This window comes from Cygnus olor, chromosome 25 (genome assembly GCF_009769625.2).
Source record: "Cygnus olor isolate bCygOlo1 chromosome 25, bCygOlo1.pri.v2, whole genome shotgun sequence".
In the NCBI taxonomy this organism is placed as follows: Eukaryota; Metazoa; Chordata; class Aves; order Anseriformes; family Anatidae; genus Cygnus; species Cygnus olor.
Genome location: NC_049193.1, coordinates 2,756,548 through 2,776,097, shown reverse-complemented (window position 1 = coordinate 2,776,097; position 19,550 = coordinate 2,756,548). Strand labels below are relative to the sequence as shown.

Sequence of the window (19,550 nt, the reverse complement as noted above, 5' to 3'; positions counted from 1 at the left end):
TCTGCTCGCTGCTGCTGAGGCTCCCCCAGAGCAGCTGCTGAGGGGCCGTGTGGGGCAGGGCTGGGGGGGGACAGGGGCACCCCCCCCTTGCCTGGGGCAGGTTTTGCTGCAGAACGGGCAAATTCTGATGATTTTCAGCTCTGCCTAAGGCAAAGCAAAAGCTGGGGACAGGGCAGGATGTGTCCTCCCTCTGCACAGCCAGATCTGGGGGCAGCAAGGAGTTATCCTACAGATGAGCGCACTGAAGGGTGGCAAGGAGGGGGTTGCCTTTTCCGGAGCCCCCCCAGGGCTGGATCGGAGATCCAGCAGATCCCCCCCACGGGGCAGGATCACGGCGCTGCCCTCGCTGCTTTGGGGACGGCTCAGCTTTGGGCGGGGGGTCTCGAGGACCTGAATTTTGCCGTGGGGCTGGCAGCGAAGGACGGAGCCGGGGGCTGCCCAGCGGATGTCCCCCCAGCCCCACAGCACCCGGCCCCGGCAGACAAAGAGCCTTTTAGACGGCTCAGCCGACCAGCTCGCAGGAGGCAGGGATAAAAATGCTCATAATTGGCTTTCTCAGCATCTTTCGCCTGCTGCTCTGTGATCTGGCTGAGTGCAGACGAGTTAAAGCTGGATTCGCGCAGCCCCCGAGCTGCCTCTTCCCCGGTATCCGCGAATTAAACCTAATGCGTGTCAGCGGGGAATTTGGGGGATCAATTGGCAGACAATTACAGCGCATTGAAATTTCGGTGTACGGGGAAAGAGGCAGCAGAAAGGTTTCATCTCGGAGAGGTCCCGGCGGTTCAGCGATGCCAGGGAATGAAGATGCTGGGATAGAGCCACGGGGGAAGTAATACCCGGGGACCGATGGAAATGCATTTGGCAGAGAAAGCCCCGGCCCTTTCAGAAGCTCGAGGAGTTAAAAGGAAGGGCTGCAGGCGACGGTGCTGAGCCAGAGCTCCCGTGGCCCCTCGCAGCCCCACAGCAGCTGCCGAAATTCTCCCCTTGGCTCAACCGGGCTGAGCTGCGGGGCCGGGGCCGGGGCCTGTCGTGCCGAGAGCCAGGAGCAAAAGCTGAGGGGGAGGCTGAAACTTGCTGGGTTTGCAGCACGGGGGAGTCTCAGCCTCAAAATATCCTCAAAAACGTCCCCAAAATGTCCTCTGCTGCACGTTGCCGTGCTGGCCACTGGCACGGTGAACCCCAGGAGCTGCCCCGGGGGTCCCCAAGAAGGGTCACAACCCCCCCCCCCCCCCCCCGACGTGGGTCACGCTGCCAGCACGGGGGCTCGCTGCCTTTTGGGGTCCGGGCAGTGACTCAGGGTCCCATCGCTGCCTTTCCCAGGGGCACTGGGCAAAGGGGCCCTGCGGTTTCTACCCCCCCCAGGCGCCCGCCGCCAGCCAAGGCTGGGCTGTGCCCACGGGACAAAGGGAGCCCCGGGATGCCTGACCCCGGCCGTCATTTTGGGGCCGTCGCTTTTCACGGCAGCCCGAGCTTCCACAAAGCACCGGATTGTTTCCTCCGGCGGCCGCGAGCCCCCGATAGCGTTTCTGCCTTCTGCAAGGGGGGAGGAAAGGGGGAGGGAGGTTTTATCTTATTTTATTTTTATTTATTTTTTTTCAGGGAGCTGCTCTGACCAGTGACAGGGACGGCCCTTGTGCCCGTCACCTCCTGGCTGCCCTTCGTGGCCGGCTCGTTGCTCGCCCCCATCGCGCGGCACGCATCCGTCCCTGCGTAGCGTGGCTCAGGAGGGATCCTCAGGAGAGGATGCTCTGCCTGGTCCCCCTTTCTCACGGGGGACACGGGGCCTGGTGGCTGTCCCCAGGGCTGTTATTAACAGGCCCCATAAGTCACGGATGAGCTGGGTGTAATATTGGGGGGTTCCAGCGCTGCACCCCCTGCCTTGTCCCTCTCGTGCGGGCACAGAGGGTCACCGGGGATGAAGTGACACTGGCAGGGATGGGGGACAGTGCCGGGGAAGGGGGAGAAGCCACACGCACGGGACGTGCACACGCACACATCTCGGCAGCGAGAGGGGACTCGGCAACCTTCGCCGGGAGCCGATCGATGCGGCAGCTCGGAATAGCCCAGCAGGGCTGGGGAAGCATCCGTCGGGGTCACGCAGACAAGAGCAAGCACCTGGGACTAATTGCACTAAATAAATGAGCAATTAAGGGTATTACAGGAAGACTAAAACATCCCAGACCTCTCCCTGACCCCCTCGCAGTTCCCCTGGAAACAGCCGCCCGGCCGGAGGGTCCAAGCTGCTCTGCCCGGCTGTTCGCAGCGGGACGGGGGCTTCGTGGCCCTCCCCCCCCAGGATGGGACCTGCTCCCAGGGCCGTGGGGCATGGCTGGGGGGGCAGCTGCTGGCGGCGAGGCGAGGCTTAAGTGCTATCGTCCGAGGGGATGGACGCAGCGGGAGAGGGCAGGATTTGTCCCGGTGCGGGGGGGGGGGGTGTGTGTGCTGAGCCCAGGCCATCCTCGCGGGTGGATTCTGTCTGCGGGCTGGGGACAGAGGTGGGGCCGGTGGGATGAGGTGGTCCTGGTCCAGGAGCACCAGGCTGGAGCAAGAACATCTCCCCACGTTGCTCCAGGCTGTGCACAGTGCACCAGAGCTTCCCAGGGAGGGATCATTTCCCCCCTGAGAACACCCCCGTGTCAGAGACCCTCACCAAAGCCTGGCCGCGTCACGCCCAAATGGAAATTTTGCTCTTTTATTTTTGCTTTAAACGAGCTGGGGACCGCTCCTGCCCTTCCAGCACATCCAGGCAGCAGCACAGAAACCCTGCGCCTCCCCAGCAAAGCAGCTCCCACCAGCCTAAAAAAGGGGGTCCTAGGGCTTCCCCCAGCCTCCTCCAACCCTTTTCCCACCCTGCCAGCACAGGCTGGCTCCTTCCAGCGCTTCCTGCAACGTTTGGGCTCAGATGGAAATGCTTTTAGAGCCCCTCCGCGATAGGGAGCTGGGCTGAGTGCAGCTGGCAATAAATATAACGTGAACGGCAGCGCGGCAGGGCCATCGATCGCCCGCGGCGGGTGCTGCGTTTCGGGTGGGTGCAGCCTCGGGGGAGCCCCAGGCGAACGGGGGAAGTGTCAAAAAAGGGAGGGGGAAAGAGCAGGCAGAGCCCACCGCGGACTGGGGTCGGGCTGGTGTCTGCGGGACCCCCCCCCCCCCCCAAAGCCAGCGGGGTGAGAAGAGGATGAGGATCCTCGGCAGAGGATGCTCCTGCAGCTCAGGGCATGAGCATCGCCGGGGGGGGCACGGCTGGGCCAGGCTTTGGCGAGAGGGGAACCCCCCCCCCCCCAGCTGCTCCCCAGCATGTGATAAGGAATTAATGAGAAGTTAATGAGCTAATGAGGAGGAGAGTCCAGCTCTAAGGTGGGCGGTGTGATGGAGGGGGGCTGGCGGAGCTCATTTTGGGTGTTTGTGCGGCTCTGGGCATCACAAAGGGCTTTGTTTTCTGCGGTGCTGCAGATCCTTATCAGCAGGGGATAAAGGAGCAGGGGCTGGAGAGTGGCCAGAGAGAGGCTTCAGGTCCGTGCTGGAGCAGGATGGGTGCTGGGGGGCTGCCTTTCAGGGTGGGTTTTTCCTGTCCCCCCCCCCCCCCCCCCCCCCCAGTCTCCAGAGCCCCCTTTGCTTCCCAGGCACGCTCAGCCAGCAGCCAAATCGCCGGGAAGGAAATCAAAACGCATCCAATTAAAAAGCTGGTAGCCGCAACGAGAGAGGGTCAGTGGTTCAATGCTAATGCAAGCAGATTTTGTTATGATTCATTAAGTCATTAACTCCCTTTTAATTGGAGCTCCTTTATGGAGCCGGCGTTTTACCTTTGCAGAGAGAAGGGGGAGTGAGGAGTAGAGAAAACCACGCTGGGCTGCTGGGGAGCCCAAGTCCCTGTGCTGGAGGCTCAGGATCACGCTGAGCGCCCAGGTTTTGGTGTTGGGGACTGCAGCGGACCCTGAAATGCAGCCCCATGGGGCAGAGGTTTGTGCACGTGAGAAACCCCTAAATAAAAGGGGTCTGTGGATGGGACTGATCCTAGCAGGTGGCTGCCTCTGTCCCTTTCCTCCCTTTCCCTTTCCTCCCTTTCCCTTTCCTCCCTTTCCCTTTCCTCCCTTTCCCACTCTGCTAAGTGGCCGTAAGCCGACTAAAGGGATGAGGAAGGGGTTGGGGAGCAGCTGGAGGATGGGGGGTGCGTAAAGTCTTGGGGTTCGGGGTGCTGAGCTCTTCCCAGCCCCAGCCTCCTCAGGCTGCCGGCCGGCAATTCCCAGCCATCACGGCCTCGCTGGGAGCGAAGCGGGGGATTAATGCGGCCGGATTCAGCTGCCTGCTCTCTGCCACCGAGGAGGAAACTTTGTTAAGCGGCGATAAGCATCGGGGAGCAGCAGCCAGGCCAGCAGAGCCAGCCTGGCCCCAGCGCCCGCGGCCCTGCCGGGCTCTGGGAAGCCCAGAGCGGGTGGCTTCACCCCAAAGCAGCCCCCGATGGGATTAGGGATAATCACCGTTTTCTCCAAACCCTCCAGGATTTTCCAGCCCCCCGACCCTGCCCGTGGGCTAACGCTTCTCAGCGCGGCTGCACCAGCCCGAGGGGGGGCTTTGCTTCCCCAGGGTGAGTCAGGTGAAGTTGTCCAAATGAAAGACAGGCTCAATTTTAAAGCAGATTAATTAAACTGCATTAAGGCCCTGTGTGGACAGAGTTCAGAATGAAAACAGCCTTTAACTCGATTTCTCTGACTTGCAAATTGTGGCAGAGAAGTCAGCTGAAATCACATTAAGGCTGTTTCCACTCTGAACCGTGTCCTCACAGGGGTTTAATGTAGTTTAACTAATTTGATTTAAATGCTCATTGAGATTAACTGGGTTATGTGCCCCTGCGTGGGGCTCAGATCTGCTCAGGCGCGGGTCCGGGCAGGCGGGAATGCGGTAGCAGCTTGAGCCCCGTCCAGTTGTGTGCAAACCAAAACCACATTTTAGGGCGGAAAAATCTAATTTCTGCTGCAAGCGATTCTCTCATTTGGAGGATGGCATGAAGCAAAAAAAACCTTATCCGTGGAGGTGGTTCAGGGAGTGCATTATTCATTAAAAACAATGCAAGAGGAGGTGTTTTTTTTTTTTTTTTTTCAATATGTTTGTGTACAAATGCTCTCTGCTCAATGGTTTCCAACTGCAAGGCTCGGGCAGGACCCGTGGCAGCCTCTGCCACCTGCCTTCGAAGCCTTGCACCGGGATTGCTCATCCCTGGGGTCACCGGCCAAGAAGCGCTCGAATTCTCTGGCGTTTGCAAATCTCATGCCGCAAATTTTTTTTCTGGGAGCGCTCAGGGCAGCGCCGGCCCGGCTTTGGAGGCTGCACAAGAGGAGGCTTTTTGTTCCCCAGCCTCGCCGCGGCGGCCAGGGCTGGCGAGGGCCGCCCGGCCCCGGCCACGTCGCCTGAGGACAATGAGCCACTTCTTGAAGGCCGGGCTGGCGTTTCAGCCTGCTGAGGGTTTGCCCTGAGGAGGAATGTCCCCCCCCCCCCCCCAAAATGCGGTGGACGGCTGCAGCATCGCTGAAGACTCAATGACGGTCGCAGCTCGCAGCCCTGGGAAAGGCAGACGCTGCCTTTGCTGCCTGTTAGCGCGCTCAAGCTCCGTGCCGCTGCAGGGTAAACCTCCGTGGCCTTGTTCACATTGACCCCTGGGGCACACGGAGGTGTCAAACGCTTCTGGCTGCTTTGCATGGAGGAAAAGCCGCGTTTCTGGTAGCGAGCAGGAGGGTCCGGGGGGGGCTTACTGTAGCTGTTGTGTGTTGCGATGGCTATCAGATCCTGCCCGGCACTGCTGGTGGCTCAGGGCTGATGACACTGGGTGTTTTTTTTTTTTACCAGCCACGTCAGGCTGTTTTTTTTTTTTTTTTTTTTGAATGACTGTGGATTTTCCCTCTGAGTTGCCCTGGGCTCTTTGGTGGCTACTGGATGGCGAGTGGTGCAGCCGAGCCGGGGACTGCAGCTTAAAAAGATGTGGGTGACCATGTAGCTTTAACCTTCCTAAATACAGAGCCTCTGTGCCAGCTTCAGAGGTGTGATTCCTTGTCCCCAGCCAGGTCAATGGGATTTTGGACTTCACCCCACAAAATTTCCTCATTTTGAGGCTGGACTGGGGGTTCTGCTTTGACTGTGGGAGATGCGCTGTGTCCCCCGTGCCACAAAGCAGCATGTCAGTTGGTGCCGCTGGTGTCAGCTCTGTCTGAATCACCCTCAGGCTATTTTCTATACAAAGGGCCTATTTTCATCTGGTTTTGACTGGGTGGAAAGTGGCGGTGCCACCAAGCCTTCACCCCGCTGGTTGTCACTGGCTCCTAGATAGTGGCTGCAGGGAGAGGAGACTACTTTGCTCCCCAGGAGGCCGGGGTTCACCAGACAGGATCTTGTGGATCCCCAAGTGGGTTCTGGATGGCCCCACTGTGATTTTAAGGCTTGGGGAGGACCTTGAAGATTATCATTGCTGGTCAAAAAAACAGCATCGCTCCAATGTTGTGATTTGCGGTGTGGCGGTCTGAGCTCAGCAGTGCCTGGGGCTGGATCAGGCCCTTGACCACCAAAACACCATTTCCATGAGCCATCTTCCCTCTCTGTGTTAATGGGAAACACTCGTGCTGCATGGCGAGGGAAAGGGAAACTGCAGCAGCGAATGCACCCATGATGGCAGCTGTGAAATGTAAAGTGTGGGGCCATCCTGGCCAGGGGGATGCAAATCCCTGGTCACCATTTCCATAAATCCTGAGTGTGATGATTGACTTGTGCCCTTGTTGAAGGGGTAGAAATCTCTTGGTGTTTATACACCAATTAGGATGTTGTTATTGGATTAGACGCAGCAAGACAGAAGCCTCCTGGGGCAAAGTGATCCTCTGGGGAAACCGCAGCAGTTGGTGAGGGATTCACCCGGGGAGCAACCCCGGCCACCACCGAGCACCTCCAGCTCATCCTTCCCCTCGCAGGCGTCCATTTTGCAGAGTGAGAAGGGCACCCCTCAAACCGCCGCACCTGGGAAGGGACCAACGAGGCCTCGGCATCCCCGTCTCGGTAACGGAAAGGGAACTTTGTCTAGCAAAGGACAAAAATATTTGTCCCTGGCTCTCTCGCAGGCTCTGTGCACGCGCTTAGGGGGCTCCCAGAAATGGCGATGTTGGGGATGTGGGGCCATTTTGGGGTGCCTTGGCTATTTTGGGGGGCTTGGCCCCTCTCTGGGTACGGCCCAGCCCGTTTTCCCCCCGCAGTGAGGAACCCCTGAGAACAGCAGGGGCGCTGTCCCCTCAAGCAAAAAAACTACAATTCCCAGCAGGCAACGGGGTGCAGCATGGCGGCAACAAACTACACACCCCAGCATGCCGCGCGGCCCAACATGGCCGACGGGACGTCCCTTACCAGAAGACTACATATCCCAGCGTGCCGCGCGGCACAACATGGCGGACTGCAACCCTCTTTCCCCACGTACTACATATCCCGGCATGCTGCGGTGCGCCCCGAGCATGCGCAGTGGGCCCTGAGCGGCGGGGCCGCCGCCTGCCTCGGCCTGCGGCGGGCACCAGGGGGCAGGCGGCGGCCGCCTGGAGCCTCCCCGGGCTCACGGGGCCCGAGAGCCGCTGGCAAAGTGCTTTTCTCACCGTCTGTGGGAAATGGCAGCGCTTGAGGCCCATTTTATGTCAGTTCTGGCCGTGCGGAGAGTCGTTGCTGGGGATCTGAGTATCCCAGAGTAGTGCATTTGGTATACGGAAAGAGATTTCGGTGTGTGTATAATGCTCGAGTTCGTGTTGGGGGCCAAAAAAACACACCAAGCAAACCCTAACCTGTGCAAAATACCAGTTTGAACATGGGCAGGAGACAAAAAGTAGGCGGTAGTGATTTATCCAAGCTACCTGCATGGATAAATCTTCACCTCCTTTACCTCCGCTTCAGTTACACAGCACACGTTGCCAATTGCTAGGGCCACAGCAGCCCCCTCTAATTTGACCAAATTCTGTCCGTGTAGCCAGAGCAGAATTGGGTCGTTCTGTCACAGAGGGTTCTGCGAGTGATAAGTGCCCTGTATGCTGAGCTACGGAACGTCGTGTTGTACAAAACAAGGTGTGGTTGTGCTCGCTCACTACCCGCTGGAAGAAAACTGATCGCTTTCACGGGTTAAGACAGGCAGCAGGACACCTGAAGAGAATTGTGATTATTCTGTAAGAAATTTAAGAAAATCAAATTCTAGTTCTCGCCATTTTGTGAGATCCAGTAAGGCAAACGATTTCCATTATGCAAGATTTGTTTTAAAACCAGAAGAGTGTTTTTCCCTCTTATTTGGGACAGTCACCTAGAAAATGCTGTATGACACTTTAAAGAAATAGTGAATACCAAAACCTGTTGTGTAGATCTTCGCTGACATCTTTTTGGTCATTTCATCATATATTCCATGGATAATCTAAAATATTCAACAATTGAAATTACCATTATTAGCAAAAGCACTTTGAGAATGCCTCTCTTGACCACACACTTGTCATGTTACAGACCTGTGATGTCTTTTGTTTCACTATCTTAATATATTTATTTAATATTAATTTACTATTATTGCAGAGTTCTACCTTGCAATAAATTGCATATTATAAATTTCAAATCCACAAAATGAGAGAATCATACATGAGTAGGGAAGGCAAACATAACAAAAGAGAACGAGCCACATCAAAGACCCTTACCGTTAGTGAAACTCTGAGGTGTGATCGTACTATTGTCTATTCCTGTAATGACTGAAAGTTAGTTAGTGTTTTGTTTTCATTTACTTACAAGGAGTCTCCAAACTAACAACTTACAGAGTTGAGGTATGAAACATACCACTAACTTGAGGTATTGACCTCTGAGCTACTCACCTCACGTTCCCTTCACAGTGAGTGGTGATGCAGCCATTAATATCCAACGCATAATCCATGCAATCAAACAGTAGGGTCTAATTTTGGACAGAATAAATCATCCTGATGTTTATGAGAGCTTGTGCAAGACAAATGACACAAATGGCTGTTGCAAACCGCCTCCTTTACCTGCGTGACAGTGAAGGAGACTGGGGGCAGGGAGCTGGCATGCCACGATCATTGAGAAAGAAGGATGCACGCTTCTCGGCTGACAGGAGGGCAGCCTTCCAACAGGGTAATGCAGGGAACTGGACTACAACTGAGTAGCATCACAGATTCTTCCTGTGTTCAGCTGTTACAGCAGGAACAGTCCAAGATCTGATCAGCACAAGACTCTGTTTTAGCTGGTTTTACACCTTTTTTGCCTTGATCTCTGAATATATTACTCTGCAATAAGGATATGGTCCTTGCTTCATGAAAAAGCATCTACAAATATGGAAGACGATGTAGATTTGCAACGAGCATGCTGATAAATGACATTAGGGCAGTGACCTCTTTGGCACAATAGTCTAACCTTACTGCCCCTCAAATTCTTATTATGCTACCTAAATTAGATGTGTACAGAATAATTATACAAAAAGGATCATTCTTCCTGAATGTAGCAAAACCAAATTATTTCATTACTGTAAGAAAACTCTTTCAGGTCAGCAGTCTTGCATGTAGTTTATGAACAACGACTCATGTTGATTCTGCTCTTAAGAGAGGTGATTGGAGTTCATTTTGCAAAGATTGGCAGGCAAATAATCTTCCAGTTTCATCTCTAGAACACGTACTTGGAGGCTTCTTCTGGAACTTGAGATCGCTGGTAGACTGAGTCTAAGCCTCAGCATTCATTTTTAAGGCTTTCAGCTGTATCCTTTCATCACCGTCTTCACCATTGGAGATGGGACTCATTTCTTGAATATTCAAGAGATCTCCGGTACTGCAAGTCTTCCCCGTGTTACTGGAACTCATTCTCAGGGCTCTTCTCGGAAGGTCTTCCTTTCTCGAGCTAATCTTCTGAAGTTTAAAAGGGAGCTTGTTTTTCTCTCCTGCAATGTCAATGCAGTCAAGTGAACAAACCTTTTCTCTTCTGGTCTTGTTGTTATCAATAGGACTATTCAAAGAAGACGACAGAGACAGGTTTTCTTCTTGCTCTTTAACACTGTAAGGAGGAGTGGGGACTTCAAATGTAGCATGAAACTGAGAATAATCGACACGGAAAAAGCCGTCTTCCAGGGACATTACCGGGAGGAATCTGTGACCCCAAAGAACTTCATCTTCTGTATACGAGGTTCTAGCTTGACATGTCATTCCTGTGGAAACAGAGACAAGAGCATGACATTGTAACACGAGCAAGTAGACCAGCGATGGTCCTTAATACAGGAACCACATAAGGGTGTAGTACTCCTCTATATGCCATACTCAAGGACTGGCAGGGTGCATCTCTTCTTGGCTGTATTGGCCATTTTGAGCACCAGTAGTGGCAAAGGGAGGTCTTCTGTAGCCAGGGAATATCAGTAGCCTATGGCAGGATGTTCTGGAGCATGCAGGAGCCTCCAAGGATTGACAACTGCCTCGCTAAAAATACCAGGACTGAAGACAAAGACTGAAAATTAGAGCATGCATCTTACTCTAAATCTTACCGGTAGTCTCAACGATTCCTTCAAGGATGACAACTATTTCAAATTGCTCGCTTCTTAGTGATCTTTGTGAGAGACAGAAAAAGGGGCTCTTTGAGTTAATTTCATGACAGATGGTTAATGGGGAAACTAAAAACAGCTGGTCAGCTCCAGTTCCAAATCCGACATCCAGTTCACACTGGTCTAGTGGCAGAAATTCCCCCTCCGGTGTCTGTCGGGACTAAAGATGAAAAAACAGTTCAGTAAACACTGTGTGAAGCAAAATGCAAGAAGCAATGCAATGAAATTTAAACCTGCCTCTTTCATGACATTGTTATCTCTGTATTAGGTCATCATATGGAGATACAAGTAATGCTAAAGACTACGAAGCTAATATATATGACTAATTCTGACATTTCTCATCATTCCACCAGATCTCATCATCATCTACAAACTGTATTATGACATATATGTATTTTACAAATCACTGACAAAAACATCAGGTACTACATGCCTTATGTCGGATACTTGCTATGAACACCTTGCAGCAAAAGTTGCGATTAGTGAGAACACAATCAATGAGCCAGGCACATTTTAATCCATTGTCTGAATTCCTGTTGCATTACTTTTATGTTACTCATTTTGGTTTGCAGAAACTGTGATGTTCTCAGGACTCAAAGGACTTTAAGGTAAGCAGCATAGTAATAGTAAAGCATGTCCGGTGCGTCACAATTCCACAAAATCATCCAAATCACTATTAGCAATGCTATCATCACTTCCTAATTGGTATGTACCACCTACTGTTCAGTATTTCTTATGGTCATTATTATGCTGAGTGCCGTGCTTGTATAATTTCACAGGTCCATTAAAAAATACTGATACGTTAGCTTTTTCTTTCCTAGCTCCCTACGATTTTCCTGGTATTCAAAGTATAACTGAAAACGTACTGCAGTTGACCAGGCAGATCCTCAGCTGATTGCCTTAAAGGTCTCTGGTGGAAATTGCCTGGTAAAATTGATGCTTTGCAGAGCCTATTTAAAATCCCGTTTAAATTCCTGTCTGTTTATTGCTTGATTAGAAAGCACATAACTCTTTGAGAAGCTTATTATTGATGATAAATGATAGATAATTACATAGTTACTACATAGTTCTAGCTGTGTTGCATTAGTACTGACAAATGTATTGGTTGCATTGCTTGGGAACTCCATCCATTAGTCACAGGGGACAAGCTGAAGCCAGCAGTTTTGCTGTTGACTTAGATCTGATTGGTTTTCTTCAAAGAAAGTTTCTGTCTTTAAAAAAAAACAAACAACAAAACCCTAAGCAACTACTGCACTTTCAGATCATCTCTCTGCTTCACTTACATCTTAAAAATGCTAAATATCCGACTGCCTGGCATTTCCTGCAATTACATAACCAGTTAGGTAGCTGCTGGAGTGCTGATCCTTATTAAATACAATGCATTATTTCATTTACGTGCTATGTGTCTGGTTTTATGCTCAGGAAAAAAAATATCTTCCCATCTAAATAACCAAGTTCTCCCTTAGACAAGAAATGGCTTCTCCACTAGCCAGGGAAAATGTCGGCTGCTTGCTTGTAAAAACGTTCTTGAGGGTTATTAGTGCTCTGAGAGGTAAAGGAGAGCAATAGAAAGTAATAGGGATCAAATTCACTACTGTTTAGCAATCATCATGTTCTATTATACGCAAAGTGTAATCAAACTACTGCAGAAATATCCCTCCTCTTTCCCTGAGGGAGCCAGCAGAACCGAGCTGCAGACTACGCCGCGGCTTTTGTTGCCTGGCTACTGTTCAGCAGGTGCACAGATCAGCTGGCAATGGATGATCTTTGCTCTAAGGTAACGAGGCTCAGCACGAACTCTGTGAACCCACATCTAAACCTCCAATTCTTCCGAAGTTTTATCGAATGCAATTCCCTAGCCAAAGACGTGCGTGTTTGCAAAAATCACTGCCTGAATGAGTTAAGACCTGTTTCAGCTACAAACCGTTTTTCTCTGGGGAATAGTTTTTGATCAAATCCACTCAACAGTAAACAAATCCAGCAAGGATTAGAGGTTACAGATCTGGGAGAAAGCAAAAGGTTGTGCTTGAGGTATTCGGCATCTGCACACATGACTGATTTATGCAGGGCATGGAGAATTTTAAAAAGAAACTTATTTGTTAAATGAAATGAAATGAACCTAAACAAAATAGTTTACTAGCCATCAGCTATTTTTTTGCATATAGCTTTATTCAAAGGAGCACAGAAGAGGGCACAGGGCTGTAAACAGTCAGCAATATTTTCACCTGTAGTTTTCTGCCACTGGGTTTTTGTTTTATTTCTTATTGCAAGGCAGACTTACATCACATCATCCTTTAGTCTGTTTTTGTGTCTGGCCAAACATTTTATGCCCTTTTACTCTTCACTCCTGTCCTTCATTCATTCTCGGTACTTTTCTAAACCCTGTTTATGCACATCCTTCTTTAACTAGACATGATGCAGTTATATTATTACAATAATACATTATTATAATAAGGTTGGGCTTTTTCAGACCAAATGGCTTCGAGGGGGATCTAATAGCAACCTTCCAAAACCGAAGAGGAATGTAATTAATAAGATGGAGCCAGGCTCTTCCCAGCACTGCACAGCAGGAGCAAGAGAGAGAGCAGGCATAAGTATAAACGTGAAGTTCAGATTTGATTTAAGAAAAACTCCTCCACCATTTGGACAGTTAAGCAGTGGAAGAACTTGCCCAGCAAGGCTGCGCAGTCTCTTGCTTAGATGATTCCAAAATGAGACTGGATAAAGCCCTGAGCAGCCTGGTCTGACCTCCTAGCTCACCCTGCTTTGAGCAGGACTGGAGACCTCCTGAGGTCCATTTCTAACCTGAATGATTCTTTGATTTTAAAAAGCATCTCATCTGCACTATCTGTTTGTGCCCTGCTTATTGAATGATTGAGACCACAGTATAATTGGTCTTCTGACTTATTTGCAATGCCTATCGTCTGCCATCTGCAAACTTTTAGTTACAGTTCTGTTTGCTTTCTGCTCATTCAAAACTTAATTAGTGCAGCTCAAAGAATAGGTGTACGCCAGTCATAACTCAAACTGCACAGTCTGCGTGACTACCGTTCCTTACAATTCAATTTTAAAACTATTACTTGGCACATACTGAAATCAGTCTATGATGATTTTACATTCCTCGGCTTTCTGAATCAAAATGTCCCATACTACCCGTTGAAATGCTGTGGTGTGAAAAACCAACACTATTGTGTTTATCAGTGAAATCTGTAGCCGCATCAAGAAAAGATAAAAATAGGTATCACAGCTAATTTTTTAAAAAAATCAATGCCAATTGCCATATGGTGGATGCTGCTTGTTGCTGTTATCACCAGGTCCCTCAGGCACACCAGGAACTAACAGGCTGTGACACTGAAAAGGCCAGAACCTGGAACTGCACTTTTTCAGCAGCTAGTTCCAACCAGCTTTTTTGTATTTCTTGCCCCGAGAGTTTGCTTTTTCCTTCTTCTAGAGCACTGAGTGCAAATTAGAAAGACTCAGGTTTCTGAAAAAGTTTTTATTGAAACAAGCACACACAGTCTCGCAACTCTGTTTTCTAACTCTCCACAACAGGGTCCAAAAAGGGCTCCAAACCTCTCTGTGCCATCACTACGCCACATTGCCAGGCAGTGCCCTGGACCGAAAAAGAGCCAGCACTGCTTGATGGCACCAGTGCAATCTACCGAATATCTGAGGGCATGTAAAATGCTAGTAGTAAATGCCATTCAGACAGACTCAGATTGGTGTACTTTCTTTGCAAAGGTAAATCCTTGGGGTTCCCTTGGTCCCGCTGAAACACTATGTTCAGTACAAAATACGGATTCTATCTCAAGTGGGAAAGCGTGATAAGGCATATCCCTTCACATTGTTTCACTGTGACACAAGGAAAAACATCTCGCTATCTAATCGGATGCAGAAGTGTAGCAAGATCAGCTGTCAGCAGCGCTGCACGCAGCACAGCTGAAGGCACAGATCGCAGGAAGGCAGGACTTGCTGGAGAGAAATGGTTTGTGAGTTACGTCACATTCACCATCGGTTTACAGGACACACAAAGGAAGCTCCTGCAAAGCAGCTGATGTAAATTCACATGCTGCTGGAACAGCCGCTGCGACTGCTTGGAACAGCGTGTCCAGCTGAAGGAGGCACCTCGACAAATTGAAGAGGATTTAAAAAGAGACCTGGGAACTAATAAGAGGCTAGAAAACAACCCTTGTAGTGAGGAATGAGGGTGCAGCTAGTACACAAACACTCCCTTTCAAACCTTCTCGTGTCCATAGCTTAGCTGTGCCAAAGGTTGCAAAGCAGCTTGAAGACAAGTCATGGGCATGATGCTAACGTGTAAGAAATCAAATATTCCTCAGTGATTCACTGCCTCATCTATGAAACAACTATTGTGGGAATCAGCCAAGCAGGTCTCTCGAATGTCCTTATGTTTTCTATATATACCAAGCATTGTGTAGCAACTGAACTGTTAGCACCAGGCTGTGTGTTCAGTGTCTTATTTCAAAAGAAGTTTGCAGTGAATTACTGTCATTGTAAAATCCCAACTGTGGCGCTGCTCCTATTCCACTTCAACTTGCATTCCATCTTGGATGAGGGCCAGAAATAAATACTTTAGCAGAGGCTTTCTGCTCATTTTTCATGCGAACGATCAGCAAAAATAATGGATTATCTGGCTTTCTGATTCCTACAGAAATGGCTCTTCTATAATTCTGGGCAGTCTGTTTCCATATACATATTCAGACTCTTTTTGAATCTTAGCAGATCTCCAAGGTATTCTGTGACAAGAAAAATTCACAGCTAAGTCAAGCATTCTGCACAAAACAGAGGAAAAGCAGCCTTTCACATTTACCATTGTCCTGTCATCTGCTGTATCAGGCTTGTTCCTGCAGATTATTAAAATGGCCAAACAGTTGTTCCAAAAAGAGGATTACCATACAGAATAGGGAACATTTATGACACAACTGCACACAGTATTTTCCTTCCACGCTACTCTTGCCTGGTGTATCTGAGGACTTCCGTGGCTGCCAAACCATCTCCTTTATTTTCTTTATCTTTTTGCATGTGATCTCCTTTGAATTCCAGTTCTTTCTTGCATTCTGAATTACACTGACCACTGTCAGCGCTTAATAAATGGATATTGGTGACAGTTAAAGGGCTTTGCCACTCAAGCTCATGACACAGACCCTCTGCAATGCTGGAAGGCCACTGGCAGGACCCGTGGGGTAAGGAATTGCAAGTTGGAGCTCCCTGAGTTTCCACATGGGAAAAAGAGGGTCAAGGCTGATCTTTGTCCTCAGCAAACACTGAGACTAATTCAATGTCACCACACCTTGGTATTCCTCCCTGCAGGTACCCTGCATCTTCACACATCCTTCCTGAGCAAGCTGGCTTCCCACCAGCCTCAACCCCCCTCTGATGAGACTGTCTTTTCCCCTCCACCTGCTTGCCTCTTCCCTGGCTCCTGCTGGAGGCAATCACTGCAGTTTCTTCTGAAACTCTGTACCATCCCAGCCAAGTCCCCTCGCCCACGCACCACCGGGAAGGACAGCTGGGTTGCTCTTACTGCATGTGGTTGCCCTCCCAGCATCGCCCACCACAACCGGGGTACCCCAGCCCGCCTGCTGCCTCACCGAGCCTCACCTTGATCAGCTTGCAGCGGATCTGGGCAGAAACCATGTGGCTGTTGCGGAGGTTGCCGACGCGGAACATGAGGCAGAGCTTGCCATCCCGCTGCGAGACGACTGCGGCCCGGCTGAACATGAGGGTCTCGGCTCGCTTCTTGGGCTGGGACATCTTGATGAACATGCAGCCGATGAGGAACGCGTCGACGATGGAACCTAGCAGCGACTGGAAGAGGAAGAGCACGATGCCCTCAGGGCAGCGCTCGGTAATGTAGCGGTGCCCATAGCCGATGGTGGCTTCGGTCTCTATGAAGAAGAGGAAGGCGGAGGGAAAGTTGTACACGTTGGCCACGCACGGACTGTAGGTGTCATCGTGCGCCCGGTGCAGGTCCCCTCGCAGGTAGGCGATGCCCCACCACATCGAAGCCATGACCAGCCAGGCGACCGTGTAGGTCAGCAGGAAGATGAGCAGGTTCCAGCGCCACTTGAGGTCCACCAGCGTGGTGAAGAGGTCGGACAGGTAACGGCTGCTCTCGCCGCCCAGGTTGCCGTGCTGCACGTTGCAGCGCCCGTTCTTGTCCACGAAGCGCTGCCGCTCTCTGCGGGCACCACCGCCGGCTGGGCCCACCGCCTGGTACTCATCCCCAAACTTCCTGCGCACCGCAGCCATGCCGCCGAGCCCTTCGGTGGGCCACGGGGGAGCGCAGGGATCCCCACGGAGCTGCAGCCAGCCGGCGAGGCTGCGCAGCCAGCGGGAGAGCCGGAGCGGTGGGCGGCAGCGGGGCGGAGCGGAGTTCTCTGCCGGTGGCCGGGGGCTGGCTCGCTGAGGCCCGTGGGGTCTGGTGGTCAGCGCGGTGTTGCCCGGAGAGAACGGGGTGCTGAGCGTCGCTCCCAGGTTGGCCAGGAGCTGGCCGCCGTGGTTTGGTCCAAGCCGTTCGCAGCCGGCGCGTCACTCGTCGCTCTGCCCAAATCTCAGCTCACTGTAGCACCCCGGTAGCAGAGTGAGAATAATGATGGGAGCGGCAGCGAGGCATCCGCCGAGAGGCCGTGCTGCCAGCAGCGCCAGGGATTTTAAAAGGAATTCCTAAAATAGGTCAGCTTTTAAAGGGATGCGAGCATGCTAATCCTCAGCCTGCATTTAAAAGAAAAAAAGTATTCCAAGCAAACAGGGGCAAGTCTGTCAGCATTAGACCATAATTATGTCTGAGTTATGCATTCGTGCTTACGGTCCAACTAGCAGAGAAGCTGCTTGAAAGACAGCTCCCTAGAAGCTTAAGTGATTTTAATGCAGCTCTTGTTTTTTTTAATGGACAGAAAAGGTCTGAAATCAGCAATGGTAATTATTACTTGCATTAGAAGCTCTGCATAGGGCTAGGCTAGTGATTTTGTGCCTACCATATCAATATTTGTAATGTTTCCTTCTGAAACGTAATCAGTATTTGAATTTAATTCTCAGTTATATAAGAACAGTATTATTATTCAGGTCACTCATTTCAACACCTAATTTTCAGCAAATCATTTTTATTACAAAGTAGTGGCCTGCAGTTAATGACATTTTTAGAAAAAAGTCTGTAACAACAGGTGATGGTGTGTTGCTTCAGTTCTAGATTGAGAACTGAATAAACTATCAGTCTGCCCAAAGTTTAATTTTGGACATTTTTAATTTTTAATTAATACTGTTAATTTTTAATGGTATTTTCACCATGTGCTAAAGCATAAGCAGGTATATTTAAGATGTTCACACTGCACAGTATAAGCTTGATTTTTCAGTCTTATTCCCACCCCAGAGAACAGTGTTTGCCTTTCTTTTATTGTTCTCTAACTGTGCAACATCTTCCACCAGCCTGTCTGCACTCACCTATCTCCTTAAAGGAAAAAACCACAAAACAACACAACTTCTCAAATGCCCTCAGTCAATTGTTTCCATAATAATCTGAAAGAACTAAACATGTCAGCCTTAAGATATTATGGATTTAACACTTCATTCTCATCCATTCTTTCACTCTTCCTCATTCTTTGTGTGCTGCACTGAAAATGAGAGTACAAATGTATGGGAAAGGGACAATATTTGTCTGCTGTTAGTGGCACAAATCCCATCTTAACTAGGCTCAGCTTAAGTAGATGGAGTTTATCTAGAGATTTTGGGTTACATTCATGAAAGTCCATAGGTACCAAAGTTGAAACTTAGGTCTTTAAAAATTCCTGCCTCGGTCACTGCCAGGTCTGGATACTTTCAGGCTTTTGAAGATGAAATGGGTGCTGTGTTTCAAGTGTTCACTCAGGGTAGAAGAGTACGGTTTCAATTCCCTTGAAGATAAATCTTCAACTTGCCAGGGAAATGCGCCGTTCAGCAAACTGTCTACTTGCACTGTACAAATCTGGCACTTGTTAGCCTGTCCAAACAGTAATAAGCTCATTATGAATCTCTGTTTACCACTACAGGTAGCAGTGTTACTGCTACATGCGGTGGTGAGGCTGTGTTCCAAAACAGCAAGATTACTGTGCAAAGAGTACCTCAGGGTGTGTTTGAGGTTAATTAGCAGAAAACACATACTGCTTGCCTGTAGATACCATCTTCAGTCGTGGGCCAACCTGATGCTCTTTTCTTCAACCACACGATACTGGTATGCCCATCATGGCAGCACCTTCCTCTGCTTTCCCTCTTCTGTTCTCCCTTCCCAGGCTGCCCATGCATGTGCAACCATACACATTCCCCATACATGGGGATCCATCCTGACCTTCAGCTCTAATAGATGCTCTTCATAATGCCAGGTAGAAAGTAGAAGCCTGGGTCTTCCCAGACAAACTCCTGTTGCTTAGTGCCAGGACAGATGGAATTTGTAGACAAAATACGAGACTAGCAGTGACATGCAGGGTTGTGTCTCGGGATAATACAGTCTGGGGGAAAGGAGGCTGAGGGGTGACCTCATTGCTCTTCTCAGCAGCTTCCTGAGGGGAAACAGAGAGGGAGACGCCAACTTGGGCTCCCTGCGAACCAACAGGGGTACGCATGCGGACAGCACAAAGCTGCACCAGGGAAGGCTCAGGATGGACATTAGGAAACATTTCTTTACCATGAGTATTGTCAAACACTGGAATAAGCTGTCTAGAGAGGTGGTTGATGCCCCATGCTTGTCAGCGTTTGAGAGGTGTTTGGACAATGCCCTCATTCATATACTTGAACTTTTGGGTAGCCCTGAGGTGCTCAGGCAGTTGGATTTGATGATCATTGTAGGTCACTTCCAATTGAACTATTCTGTTCTATTTTCCAAAGGATGCGTACTGGGGCTTGAATATACATTACTAACATGCTGGCCTTTCAAAACAGAAGGGCTTGTGTTTCTATTGAAAGAGCAAACTGGCTGCTCCCTTGA

The 19,550-nt window shown here is 50.2% G+C and overlaps 1 protein-coding gene across 1 annotated transcript; it reads right to left on the bottom strand.

Annotated features, from left to right (window-relative positions):
* Positions 1–8,531: 8,531 nt before the first annotated feature.
* On the bottom strand, positions 8,532–17,386 carry LOC121059702 (G protein-activated inward rectifier potassium channel 1-like). Its single transcript, XM_040536829.1, has 3 exons — positions 16,196–17,386; positions 10,517–10,733; positions 8,532–10,186 (listed from the first exon to the last, which is right to left on the bottom strand). The coding sequence occupies exons 1-3, from the start codon at positions 16,844–16,846 to the stop codon at positions 9,708–9,710; spliced, it is 1,347 nt and encodes a 448-aa protein (XP_040392763.1). The 5' UTR covers positions 16,847–17,386; the 3' UTR covers positions 8,532–9,707.
* Positions 17,387–19,550: the final 2,164 nt, after the last annotated feature.